Source organism: Sciurus vulgaris, assembly GCF_902686455.1.
Source record: "Sciurus vulgaris genome assembly, chromosome: 3".
NCBI lineage: Eukaryota > Metazoa > Chordata > Mammalia > Rodentia > Sciuridae > Sciurus > Sciurus vulgaris.
Genome location: NC_136463.1, coordinates 182,221,274 through 182,235,878, shown reverse-complemented (window position 1 = coordinate 182,235,878; position 14,605 = coordinate 182,221,274). Strand labels below are relative to the sequence as shown.

General features: G+C 44.9%; 1 protein-coding gene across 5 annotated transcripts in view; it reads right to left on the bottom strand.

Moving 5' to 3' along the window:
* Nucleotides 1-14,605, bottom strand: part of DIS3L2 (DIS3 like 3'-5' exoribonuclease 2) — a 362,072-nt gene that overhangs the window by 72,199 nt on the left and 275,268 nt on the right. For all 5 annotated transcript variants that reach the window (XM_079134845.1, XM_079134846.1, XM_079134843.1 and 2 more), the window contains one exon: nucleotides 8,010-8,117. In XM_079134845.1, the coding sequence (XP_078990971.1) occupies nucleotides 8,010-8,117 (108 nt within the window). The remainder of the gene's footprint in view (nucleotides 1-8,009; nucleotides 8,118-14,605) is intronic.

The window sequence follows — 14,605 nt, the reverse complement described above, 5'->3', positions numbered from 1 at the left end:
GACATGAAACTCTGCAGAGGTCCTCATGGGGACAGCAGGCCTGTGCAGAAGCTGAATGGGGGAGTGTGAGGCATTGCTGGACCTCAGCACTTGGCTTTGCAGGGCGGGGAAGGCTGCTGTGGATGCAGTGCTTGCCAAGGGGACCACCTCTCTAACTAGGCAGGCAGAAGAAATAGGTGTGCGAATCACCCTATGAAATATTCTAAGCATTTTCTGGGTATGGGCACTATACTGAATGGGAGAGGAAAAAACTCAGGAATGGGTTCTGCTCATAAGGAGTTTATGATCTCGCAGAACAACAGGTCTGTGCACAAATGGCTCTAAAGTCCAGGGAAAGACGACAGGTGCTGAGGGGTGGGGAGATGGGAAAATGGATTCTGACTGGGAGCACCTTCTCATGATCTAGGGCACACCTCCCTCCACCCCATCTTCTCCCCATTTAGGATGGAAGACTCCCCAGAGTCGATCCCTTCTACCTCATCTTGCCTGTTCACTTTCCCACTCAGTCTACAAACAATTTAGCACCTCTCAACTGTTTACTAGAAAAAAAAAAATCAAAATAATTTTTACTTTTCTAATTGTTATTATAAATTCATTGTAGGAAACTTTAAAAGTATGGGTGGGAAAAAAAAAATTAACAATCTATTCACCCATCACCAAGAGGTAACTACTCTTTCTGTCTGGGGCACATTTAATTTCGTATCTTCAATACCTTGGAGAGCATGTGAATATAGCAATAGCCCTTGAATACTGAGTGAGTGCATGAGTGACTATTTTGAACGGTGTTGTGGAAGAAGTGGCATTACAGCTGGATCTCAGAGCATGGATCCTTGTTGGCAGAGCTGATGGGAAGGGCCTTCAAGGAAGAGGAAGGAGCACGTGTGCAGTCTCTGAAGCCTGAGATGAGGCCTAGTGAACCTTTCAGCAGCTAGGAGAGGCCCAGGGGGCTGGAGGGTGAATGGCAGAGAGTCACAGAGTGTGGAGGTCCTTTACATCATGATCCAGAGACTGAACTTTGGGGGCTGATTATCGCACGTGGTCAGAGGAAGCTGAGTAGGAGGAGGATCACTGGAAAAAAAGGACAGAGGCCACAATTGGTGCCGTTTGTCCTAGAGTAAGACGGCAAAGAGGTGGACTAGGATGGTGGCAGTGGAACAGAACAAGAGGACCGAACAGAGGCCCACTGCAAAGGCAGCTCTGCCAGAAGGCAGTAGATGTGAAATGGCTGGAGACTTAAAGTCTGGGTGGCTTGGTGGCCACAATGCCATTAAGGGATCCAGAGAAGACAGGGCTTAAAGTCAGGTTGCAACAGGAGCATTTTCATTGCGCAAAATAGAGGGGAAAAGCAGAGAAGAAAGTTGATCAAGCAGATCAAACTGGATGCTCTCTGGTTTCCAAGGAGGAGAAATGAAAGCCACTGGAGGGGAATGGTGGGTCTTGAAAGAAAGAGGGATGGGAAGCAGCAGTGAAGGCTGGAGCCCAGGAATAAAGGTCTGGAACAGCCACCTTAGCAAGTAGTAAAACAATTCCTGAGTAGCACCGAGGCTCTGCTAAAGAAGTCGGCCTGAACTCCGCACAGCATTCTCTCACGGCATGGAGAGCTCAACATGCGCTCCTTGAGGCAGGGAGTGGAAAGTGTCCTAAATCTCCAGGAATAGGCAGAGACCGGAAGGGTGCTAGGAGGCGGCGGGTAGCAAAACGAGCTCAGCGGATGAAGGCCACGAAGTCCAAGAAGGGGAGCTGCCGCATGGTGGAGAGCCCATTACACAGGATCTCCCAGCGAGCAAGATGGCCCTGCAGTCCCTATGTCTCTAGGAGAAGAGAGATAGGCAGAGAGGAAAGAATAGGGGTAGGGGGGCATCCCATTTTAAAGGCTTTTGGCTTTTGTTCTGAATGAGAGATTGGAGATTTTAAAAGACAGACAAGACCTAGCTTAAGATTTAGAAGGCTCCTTCTGACTGCTATGCGGGGAGAAGATGAGTGGGCAGGAACAGAAGCTGGGCAAACAGGAAGGCCACTGCCTTAGTTCAGTGGGAGACAGCAGCCTGAACCCCTGCAACAGTGCTCCCGGGGATAAGGAAGTGGGCAGATTCTGGAGATATTTAGAAAGCAAAGCTGAGACCACGGACTGGCAGACTGGATGCAGGTGGGGTGGGTGGCGAGCGAAAGACCACAGCAGTGGAAAGGACTCCACGGCTTCTGGCTTGAGTCAAAGCCTGCAGCATCCTCTTCTGGAGTACACCCAGGTCCCAATGGATGCTGGCACACGGCAGCCTTCCGGCCAGGGCAGGAGAGGCATAGGGAGCATGGCTCCAGTCAGGGAGGTCTTCCTTTCCTCATTCTCATCTGTGACCTGAGACTGCCACCACATCTGTTTCGTCGCAGGTGACTTCTTCAAAGTCTGACACAAGTTTGGTCACAGAGGTGAACCTGTATTTCAGGCCCTTACATTTCTAAGTGTCAAAGAAGACAGAAGTACTAGAGAGGTGTTTAGGAAGAGATAAGGTCACCAGGTGGACATAGTCAGAGCTGATTCTGTGGTTCCAGAGTTGCATTTTACAAAAAGTCCAAGATTTACTTGGGTGACTTTTCCCCTGTGACAATATTTAATCACAAATATCAAGATTAGAGAACAATGTTTTTTACAACCAACATGTGAGAAATATGCTAAAAAGATTCTTAAACATTTATTGACCTAAAAATTGGGGCACTGACTTAATGAAAGCAGAGATATCCAAGATTTTCTTGTGGGTGTTTCTAAAAAATCTAGTGGGTTAAAAAAAAAAAAGTTGTAGTAGCCTTATAATAGCGGACCATGCCTGCCTCAGAGTAAGGCAGGCCAGTAGCCTAAGGAAAACCTTCTTCACTTCAGTTTCAGGTGAGGGTGGAGGCCATGCGGGGGAAGTGGGGACAAGATGCTGCTGGCCCTGCCCTGGCTCCTTCTAACAAAGCCCAAGCCCTTATGCCAAGAAAAGTCTCCGCTGCATGCAAACCCAGTCCCCAGCTCTGGCCACATAGGCTTTGAACTCCCTCCTCTTTATTCATTTGGGTTCTTGACCTCCCATCTGGTTCTGAATTCGTGCCCCTCTTAACTCAGGCTTTCCTTACTAGCATCTTGTTTAAGCATCTCTTGGACACAAGTGCAGATTCTGACCTTTCATTATGGGCCCAGACTGTGGGTAAGAGATACTCACTGGTCACCACATCCCAGAACTAACCAACTGGTCTACCTCTCATGAGGTCCCCTGGTCTTGGGGCAGGGTGTTTGGATAACCACAGTACAAAGAGTGTAATCAGTGGGCCTTGCCTGGCTAGTCCCTGTCCCTAGTCCAAACCCTGGTCCTTCCTATCTGGTAAGGTTGGACGGAGGCCCAGCACCTCTCCTGGCCCTGTGCCTCCTTCACACCTGCCCTACAGCCCCTCATGGAGAGCAGAAGCCCTGAGCACCAGGTGCTGCCTCGAGCGGAAACCCCAAAGGGCAGCTGTGTGCCAGGGTCTGCCGCTTTCTAGTGCTTCTTTATGACCCTTGTACTTTAGAAGCACATTAGATCAGGCAGTTTTTGTTTCTCGGGTTTGACCCTGGCAGGCATAATTCAGACTCAACATTCTTTTCTGTTGACTCAAGTTAGTTTTCTTCAACAGGCTTTTATTTTCTATTTAAACTTTTGCAAAAATAAGCATTTATAAAAATATAAAAGTTATACATGTTTTCAAAAAAATTAGAAAATACAAAAAAGTAGAAAAAATTACTCATAGTTTTACTACCCAAACACAACCACAGCTGGCATTCTGTTTTATTTCTTCTGATCTTTTTCCATTCATTTTTTCCCCCTGCTTGCTCTCACCCCCACCAGAATATGAGTGCTGGCATACTGTATTCATAATTCCTTCTCTGTATTTCAGATAATGTTTGCCTCTTAAGCCTTAGAAAGGATCTTTTTACCAGATATTTAGGAGCCATAAAAACCAAAAGTAACGTGTATAATTTTTTTTTTTTATTCCAATTTGGACAGGTCAATTGGATACGCTCAGGGAAACGTATTATGGGTTCTGGATGACACCATGGCATTAGTGTCCATTGTTAGGTATGCTGTGGGGGCTGTGCTTATATAAAAGAGTATCCAAAGCTCTTAGAGTTACAGACCAAAATACATATGAGTTTTCACCTGTCTATGGTTTGTTTCAAAACACTTTATCAAAAAATAAAATCTTGACAGTAGCTGAATTTGAGCGATGGGCATGGTGCATTTATTGTGCTATTTTCTTTACTTCCACGTTTATCTAAAAAATTTCAAGTTAAAAATTTAAAAAAAGTACACATAGTTCCAATACTCGGATAGTTTTAAAGACTTGTTAAGCCCTCTGTCCCCCTCTCCATGGTAACCACTTTTTTTTTTTTTTTTTTGGTACCAAGGATTGAACCCAGGTGCGCTTAACCACTGGGCCACATCCCCAGCCCTTTTCATATTTTATTTAGAGACAGAGTCTTGATGAGTCGCTAATCTGCTGAGGCTGGCTTTGAACTCGCGCTCCTCTTGCCTCAGCCTCCCAAGTTGCTGGGATTATAGGTGTGCGCCACTGTTTCCGGCTTTGGTAACCACTTTTATTCCTTTTAAAAGATTACTTTGATGCTAACTTCCATATTTCTATATCAATCGTTTGTCACTGTTTGCTTTTTTAGGCATTGTTCATGAAACAGAGAATTTATTTTGCCTTCACACACATACTCCCTTTCCCTAACCATGGGTCCTGCTCTCGCCCTCCTCCCAGTACAGTTACACGGTGACTAGCAGAATTCCTCATCCATATACTACTGTGGTGCTGTAAATACTTTTCTATACAACTTTTCTTTTCTATACAACTTTTTACTTCACTAGGATTCACACCTATCTTGTTTTAGTTCGCTTGATCTGTGTACTATGTATATTAATCTACCCCAAACTTCCCACCAACTATCTAAAAGGGACCTTTTCACAGGTCTGTGAGGTCAAAACTGGTTTCATAACAACACTAAAGCACTGCATGGCCTGTCCCATGTATTGATATTACACAGATGGTTCAAAAGCACCAGAGGGTGGCACTATAGCTGTCTGGGCATCAGTCACAGTTGGGACTCCCTTCAATCATCATCTAGGCTGGTGTCAGCAAATTATGATCCTGTGGGTCAAATTCAACTCAGCATCTGTTTTTAAATAAAGTTTTACTGGCAATAGCCAAGCTGTTTTATTTACCTATCATCTGCTTCCCTGCTATAATGGGAAAGTTTCATAGTTGTGACTAAGAAGGTGCCTGTAAAGTCAGAAATATTTACCATTGCCTTTACAGGAAGTTTCTTGAACCCTGATCCAGGTGATTCTTTCCCTTCTTCCCTGTGCTAATCTGTGTTTCCTAGGTACAATATCTTTCTCTTTCTTTTTTGAGGGGAGGAATGGGTGGGTACCAGGGACTGAACTCAGGGGCACTTGACCACTGAGTCACATCCCCAGTCCTATTTTGTATTTTATTTAGGGACAGGGTCTCACTGAGTTGCTTAGCATCTCATTTTTGCTGAGGCTGGCTTTGAATTTTATCCTCCTGGTTCAGCCTCCCAAACTGCTGGGATTACAGGTGTGCACCACTGCACCTGGTTCTTTCTCTTTCTTGATTTACTCCTTCATTTTGTGGGTTTTTTTTTTTTTTTTTTCCTTCTCATTTGAGGGGCTGGGGATTCGAACCGCGGTCCTTGCGCATGCTAGGCGAGCGCTCTCCAAAAGGAGCTATTTCTTCAGCTCCTACTCCTTCATTTTGATGGAAGCCCATCCTCTGGCAGCTTTCTGAGAAAGAGTGTACCAGAGGTACTTTTTTTTTTTTTTTTTTTTTTTTTTTGAGATCTTATATGTCCGAAAATGTCCTCTCTTACTCTCAGTTTATTGACAGCTGGGTACAGGACTTTGGTATGGAGATCACAGACTTTCAGACATGGAGAAGGTTTGCTTTACTGTCACCTGGCTTCTAAGGTTGTGGTAGAAAAATCTGGAGTTATTCTGGTTTCTGATCTACTGTAGATGACCCCTCCTGCTTAGAAACCTATAGATCTTATTCTTGGTCTCCAGGGTTCTGGAATTCTCTGGTGGTGTGTCTTGGAGACATGTCTCCACCACTATGCTGGCAGCGAGCTCTTCCAATCTGGACAGTCATGTCCTCCAGGAATGGAGCATTTCCTAGAATGAATGGTTCCTTTTCTCCCCTATCTACTTAACTGGTGCACTGTGGTGTACATAATGGTGGGATTCATTGTTCCATGTTAGTACACGCCTGTTGATCATTTCTTTCCTTCTGACTTCTTTGCTCTCTATTTCTGTTATGCTCATTGAACAGATGCTGGATACCTTGGACTGGTTCTCTGATTTTCTTATCTTTTCTATCTCTTTCTGGGACAATTCTTCAACTTCACTTCCAACTAGAATCTTCAATTTTTTTCATTTCTTCTATTTTGTGGTATAGATAACTCTAAAAAATTCTCTGAGGCTTCTTTTCCTTGTTAGTGTGTTTTGTCCTCATTGCTTTATTAGATCACTTTACTTTTTCTATTTAATATGAGACATTTTCCTCTTGGTTGTTCCTTCAGACATGAAAGTGAAATTCTAAAAAGCTGTGATGGGCGTTGGCATTGCCTGTGAGCTTTACTGCAGAAGAGAGCTGACTGCTGCTCGGGAAACCCTTATGGTTGTTAGTGTGCCTTTATTACTTACTACTCAGGCTCCTCAGAGAAAGATGTTCCCATCTCCTAACTCACAGGTGCAGGCCTGGCCCCCAGAACTCTGGAGTGGGTGGAAAAAAACTTTTGGTATGCCAACATTCACTCTATCCCCAGCGCCCAGCACCACCGAGCGTGTCACTGTGCCCCAGTTCAGACACCTTCCTCTGTCCTGTCCGGAGAATAAATTTCTGGTCTTCTGTGTAGACCAGGAGAGTGAATCTTTTAAGGTAAACATTCAAGGGATACTGCTGCAGACTCGTGCTCACCCACCTCTCCCTGCCCTCCAGAGTTATCTTGTGCTGTCAATTTCTGGATTTTTTGTTTTTGGCTTCCTCTGTTGCTGGCTCAGGAATCGGCTTTCTCAGGACTGCTAAGTCAGTTACCACTCATCCATCTGCTACCCAGCTTCCAAAATTTTGTTGCTGTTGTCTCCTCTCCCACTCTCTTTGTCCTTGTGGGTTTATGTCTTTTAAAAAAATTCTCTTTATTGTTGTTTTAGTGAGGTTTGGGAGGGAATGAAAGTAAATGTGGGTATTCGATCTTCCATCTCTATTTGGAATCTCTTAATAATTAAGTATCTTTTTTTTAAGCTTCTATTTAATATTACAGCATAAACATTTCCCATGTTCTTCTGTGGTCTTTGTAATCAGCTTTAGCAATGCACAGCATTCCAGATTAGGCACCATAGTTTACTTATCATCACCCTAACCGGGACGTGCAGAGCTATGTGCTGTGGGGGAAGGAAGTGCTTTTTCCTAGAGTCATCCTCTTTACTGTCTCCTTTCTTCCCGTGTCTGGGGAGTGCTTTCTGATGCTCTTCTGCACCTCGTGGCTATATCCCCTGCGCCTTGACTACAGTACTACCTTGCCGACAGGTCTGCACCCCAATGCAGCACTCATCTTTCCAAATGCCACCCAGGTGCCCAGCAGCCACACTTCATCTGTGACTGCCCGTTCAGACTCCCTAGTTGGATGCTGCACATCTTTGCAGACTCTCCCCATCCACCAACGTCCTCCTCCTCAGGCCTGCTCCCTGCCTGCCTCCCAGTGCACACCCACCCTACCGAAACCCACCTCTTGCACCTAGTCTCGAGCAAGAAGCAACTGCTTGATGTAGTAATAATTGCATATACCATAATTTACCAAATTATATGTTGGAACATTTCCTTCCCCTCCTTCCAGGGTAGCATGGAGCCCAGTGCCCCGCATAAGGTGGGTGCTTCCCACTGCTTGGTAAGCAGAGATTGAGTGACAAGATGTAAGTTGTTACCTTGCCCTTAGGGGTCAGTGTCCAGATCACCGAGAACGTCAGCTTGTCCGTCATGGGGTTGAGGCTGCACAGCTCCTCACACAGCAGCCTGGGAAGCATGGGGACCACCTGGAAACAGAGGATAGCTGTAAGTACCTTTCTCCAGCCACCAGGATTATGTCCCAGGGTTAAGAGTGGCCCAGACAGCAGTGTTGGTGACCAGGCTGAGTCCTCAGGTATTTCTGCCCCCGTAAGATTCTGAGGAAGGACCACACTGCCTCGGGCTCTTCCAGGAGCCTCCAGTGTCAAGGGAATGAGATCTGGGAAGGTGGGAAGAGTTGCTCACAGAACGTAAGAAAGACACCGTGGCAACGTGAGAGTTACCCTCTGCTGTCCACAGTCTGCCCTCTGGATCTGCCAGTTCTTCATCCATGGATTCAACAAACCTTGGATGGAAACTGCATCTCTACTGAACATGTACAGACTTTCTACAGACTTTTTCTTGCCATCACTCCCTAACAATACAACATGACAACTATTTACACATCGTTAACATTGCATTAGGGGTTATAAGTAATCTACAGATGATTTAAAGTATTCAGGAGGACTGGGAGAGTTATATGTTAATACTACACCATTTTATAAAAAGGGTAGGAACATCATTGGGTTCTGGCGTCCACAGGAGTCCTGGAATCAGTCCCATGGACAGCAGGGTCAGCCACCCTAAAGTTGAAGCCCTACACTCAAGAATGACTGGAGCTTGCGGCTGTAACTATTTTGGTTAAACCCAAAGTCTGAATGTAAACTCTTCAGTCTCATCAGAGTAAAATCAAGCAACTGCTTGATGTAGTAATAACTGCATATGCCACAATTTACCAAATTATATGTTGGAACATTAACTGAATAAGAAAATGTCACTATGGCAATAAAACAGAAAAGTTCTTAAGTCCAGTTTCCCAGATGAACCTTGGCCAGCCAGTCACCCATTTTTGCAGTTCGTCAAGCCTAAGTAATCTCTTCCTGTTTATCTATCAATCCCATAAAAGATGATTCAGTGGCATACTTTTTAATTAAATTTTCTACTTTCTAATAATGATTTCTTGCTGTTCCAGGATATTACTTATTTCTCTATAATTCCCAAGATGGAATAAGGCTCTACCTGTACCTCCTGAAGACACTTCCCACTCTCTCCCTCCTGCCTTCCAATCTGCTCTCTCCCCCACAGCTTTCCACTTTCCAATGGAATCAGCTCGCCGGTCACTTCCTCCCCACATTCACTATGCACCTGCTCCATGTGCCGTGCTGAGACCTGTGCTGATCAACCAAGGAGGGACAGGCAGAGGGGCCACTATGCAGTACTAGGGGTAACTCCAGCTGACTTCTTTATTGGTAAAAACAAAACAAATCCCAGTGGTTTCTTCTTCTGTGTGAAGTGTCTGTACCATACCCTGCTGCAGTGCACTAAACATCTTTGGTATGGAAAAGTACATTCTAGAACTCATAGTCCACTTCAGTAACAAGTAATCAATAGTTGTTTGGCATTGTTTTAAAGGATACTATTTTTTAACATCTATGTTAAACCTAATGAGGACCTGAAAACTTCTGGGAATGCTCTCACATGCAACTGCTTTTGAAGTGTTTTTCTTGCCCTGGTTTTGCATAGTTACAATGAGAATATATTTTCTTTACAAACATGTTTAATGGTGCATTAAAATGTGAACTAAATATTTAATATTTTCTCATGGGGTGTCAAATGTTTTACAGCATAGTATATCTTTACCTTTATCAATATACTGTATCAAATGGCAAAGTCTCAAATCATGCTATTTCATGACTGGATTATAAAGATTCCACATAATTTTAGTCTTTGAACTATGCCATGAATGGAACTATGCCCACCACCCCTAACCCCAATCACATGTTGAAGCCCCAATCACCAATTTGACAGTACTTGGAGACAGAGTCTTTAAGAGATCAATCAAGGCAAAGTGAAGTCCTAAGGGTGGGGAACAATCCCATAGGACTGGTGACTTTATAAGAAGAGAAAAGGAGAGAGAGCATACATATTTGATCTATGCAAGTGGGTGTAGAAATGAGGCCCTGTGAGGACATGGTCATAGACAAGCCAGGAAGAGAGCTCTCACCAGGAGCCAAACTGGCTAGCACCTGCATCTGGGACTCTTAGACTTCAAAACCATGAAAAATAAATGTCCACTGTTTTAGTCACACAGTTTGTGGTATACCATCACGGAGCCTGAGCCAACCAAGACAGACCAAATCAAGTTTTCGGGTGTGCACTTGTGTATCCTCTGTGCTGCATTATCAGATTACGACACTGAAGGTATTTTGGAAACTGGCTGCTCTGCAGGTGTGCTTGCTGCAATGGTATTAGTCCAGGGCTTAATATCTTTTTTTAAGATAGTATTTATTCTAAGTATTCAAGGCAGTATATTACTTCAAGTCACAAAACTGAGTATCTGACAATGTAACATAATTTCTGACATCATGTTTTAAGTTTTTGTCAAAAGAAAGTTATTACAACTTAGGCTGGGACTGGATCCTGGAATATGAAATCAAAACACCAAACAAATCACTGAAATCCAAATGAAGCACGCAGCAAGTTAATGGTATCTTTGCAATGGCAGCTCCCTCGTACTGACTTGAAACAGGTAGTGTAGATGTCAACAATGGGTAGCCATTGTCATCTGGGACCTCTGACCTGTCTTTATAACCTTCCTGCACATCTAAAGGTATTCCGAAATTAGAAGAGGTTATTAAAAAGAAAGCCAGCATTTTCATACCTGATCTTGTGTTATACACTTCAATATGAAACAATTTTTTGCTAATGCTAATTATGCTCATGAATCCTGATCTGTTTTTATACCTTTGAATTTGAGATTAATATTTTGTTTGCAAAAACAGCTTCACCATTAAAGAAACAAAATCCAAAACAAAGTCTAAAGATCATTAAGTAGTTGAGGGCTATGCAGGTGCATCAATGGCCCAGAGCAGGTAAAGAAGGAAGGCTGGGACGCCTGAGGCCTGGGGTCTAATCCTGGGCCTAGCCCTTCCTATATGATTTGGGCAAGTCGGTACAATTCTGGGTCTAGGCTTTCTCAGTACTGGAACAGTACTGAAGACGCTCAATAAAGTCAGCTTGCGGTGTCCAAGCTCCTGCGTCACCGGGCTTAGCCTCCTGTTCAGACTTGAGCCCAGACACTCCCTTCTAGCACCTGCCCTGCACCTGCCCTGCCTGCACACGCTCCAGCTCTTGCACGTTGTTCCTTCTTTCTGGAACATTTTTCTGGAAGTTTTGCATCTGGCAAATTTTGGTACATCCTCCCAGATTGGATTCATCTCCATCTCTAAACAGCTTATCCAAAGTCCCCCAGAGAACACACTGCGTTGTGTTCACCTCTCCTGTTCATCCAGTGGGTGAGGGGCAGTCCTGGTCAGCCAGTGCTCACTCCATCCTTCCTGCCTCCATGACACTTCCACACCACTGACCACACTGTGTCCCAGCTGGCTCCAGGTGCCTCTCCCCTCCTCCAGACTAAAGACCCTCAAGAAAAAGGACAGGGGGTCTTGCCCTAACCCTGGATCCAGCCCCTCAGAAGCCACAGACACTTTTAGTCTGCACATTAACTTCCTTTGCCCAGGAAATGAATGACCTGGATTTTTCTGTTTGCTGTTTACTAAATCACATAAAACATTTTATGAAATACCTGGTAGACTTCCACTTAAACATCTTTACATAGAAATTTCATAGGCTACTAATGTTTTAAGTTTAATGTTTTTAGCTAATCCTCCTAAAATGACCGGTACCTCCAGTGGTTGCCCAGGTTATCAAAACTGCTCTGCTACTCACGCTATAGTGGGCAGATGCCGAAGAGCCTAAGTGCTCACAAAGAAGCAAGAAACACAAGCTTTGCTGCTTCTTTGTTATGGTTTGGATATGAGGTGTCTCCCCAAAACTCACATGTGAGACAGTGCAAGGATAAATGACTGGGTTGTGAGAGTCTTAACCCAATCAGTGATTTAATCCTCTGATAGGGATTAAATGAGTGGTAACTGAAGTGGTGGGGTGTGGTTGGAGGAGACTGGAACTGGGACCTGGCTTTGGGGTATATATTTTGTATCTGGAGAGTGTAGAGCCTCTCTCTCTGCTTCCCTCTCCCACCATGATGTTCAGTCTCACCTCAAGCCCTGAGGAATGACCTTCTATGGACTGAGACTTCTGAAACCGTGAGCCCTCAAATAAACCTTTCCTCCTCTACAGTTGTGTTGGTTGGGTCATTTAGTCACAGCAGAGAAAAAGCTGACTAAGATTATAATTATGTTTGATTTTTAATGGACAGTCCTTTTAATAAACTTTTCCCTAAATCTTGAAGCAGAAATCAGATGGAATGCAGAGAAAACAGTCTTTGTGTTAATACAGTTTTGTAAATAGGTGGTTAGGCCTCTGTCTCCCAAAGGAGAAGGAATTACGAGGTTATAAGCACACTGGTGATCTGGTACACAGCAGCTTCTCAAAAATGGGGCCTGACCCTGCAGGAGTCCCCTGCACAGCAGGCATCCCTGCAGAGGAGGGCTGAAAAGGTGGGTGGCCACTCTTGAGAGCCCCTTTCTCAAATACACCCCCTGTTCCACCAGGGAGAAACCTGCCTGGACCCTGATGCCATACGTGGACCGTGTGGCCCGCCACGGCAGTTGGAGATGCTGAGTCAGGGAGACAAGTGCAGAAACCGTGCACGGTTGGAAGAGAAGGCCTGCCCAGGAGGAAAGAACCCCTGGCTGTCCTCAACCATTTCTGCTGGCTTCCCTCTCCTGCCCTCATGAGCTGAGCAGGGACCACTTCAAAGCACCCAGCTCTCTCCCTCCCACCGCCCCAACTACAAAGCCCACAGCCAACCTCACAACTGTCTTCCCCATGTTTGCAAACCCAGTGAGCGCTGATGGGGACAGGGAAACTGGCCTGGCCGTGTGGAGGCGGGTCTCCAAACAGCCTCAGCTCTTACTTCGTGAGACTGGCAAATCTTTTGTTCTCAACTCTGGCAGTTCCTTCTCCATGCCCTTCAGATTCAATTCCAAAATGCTACAACGCTCCTCAAATCTCCCACCCAGCTCCTTCACATTCCTTCTCATAAAAAAATCTCAACTCTTCCCCATAGAGAAAACTGAGATCATCAGCCCTCAGCCCTCACAAGTACCCTCCTGGCATTTTCCTTCAACTGCTTCTCTGGACTGTGTGTGCCCTGGTCCTTTGCTATCTCACGATGAGTCTCTCTTATTCAAAGCCTGGACACCTCCACCTGGCCCGTCCCATTGAGCAACCTGATTCACTGGCCTCTCCCTCCCCAGGGCCAGGACATGAGGTCAGAGTTGCCATTTTTTATGGTGGACACTCTTCTTCTCCCCAACTTATGACCCTCTTCGCTTTTCACAGAAATCTCTTAACATGCTGGTATGGAGTTTTTGTTTTTTCTCCTTACACATGACTGTACTTCAGGTAAGACATTATACATTAAAGATATGTACATTTTATTTATGTTAATAATATAAATATGTTTATATATGTACATATATATCTATTTTAATTTCTCTTATTGAAAAATTTTTTACAGTACTGGGGACTGAACCCAGGACCTTGCATATGCTTGTAGGCAAGTACTCTACCACTGAGCTATACCCCTAGTCTAATTTTTTTGAGACAGGATCTCACTAAGTTGCCCAGGCTGGCCTTGGACTTGCGGTCCTCCTGCCCTAGGCTCCTTAGTTGCTGGGATCACAGGCCTGTACCACCAAGCCTAGCTAGACGTGTAGTTTTCTGAAATACAGAACCAGCGAACCCCCAGGGCCTTTACTGGACTTCTCTCCCTTCTCCCCGAGGGCCTCCCGTGTTGCCATCTCTCTGTTGAGAGCATTTCTCTGACCCCAGTTAAACAAGTAAACACCCAAACTCCCTTCAAAATCACTCAAAACCAAAACACCACACTTGCACCTCCCCAATCACACCCAGACCCACAACTGTGTGTAATCTTGTGACTCTTCCACTCTCTTGGCCCTACCACATCCACAGTTCCTGAAGGTCTGACATTTTAAACTTCTTTTAAGTGAATTTCTTCAACCCTCTTCACCCACACTGTTCAAGTGTGGGCACTTCTTTTTCTCTCTCATGATTCAGTCTAACAGTCTCCGGAATCAGTGGCAGAGTTCTGGGATGGAAGTCATTCTGGATAAGACTTCTACTAGAGTTTGGACATGATTTGAGTGTGTCATGTGTTCAGAGCTAGTTGAGTGGGTGTTGAGAGGTGCTGGGACCTATAAAAGGTGGGCCAGGATTGGCTCCTGCCATCACCTTAAAGGCAGTCCTGTCTAGCCACATGATCTTTCCCTTTCACACAGCTCCTGCTATTGTGGTGCCATCTGCCATGAGGTGATGCAGACAAGGGGGCGGGGGCCTGTCCCCAGAGCTGGCACTACACATTTTAGATTTTCAGCCTCTAAACCAGAGCTAAATAAATAATTTTTCTTTATACATACCCAACTTTGGGTATTTTATTATAGTAACGGAAAACAGACTAATACAACTTCCTTTTTAAATGTTTAAAAAATAT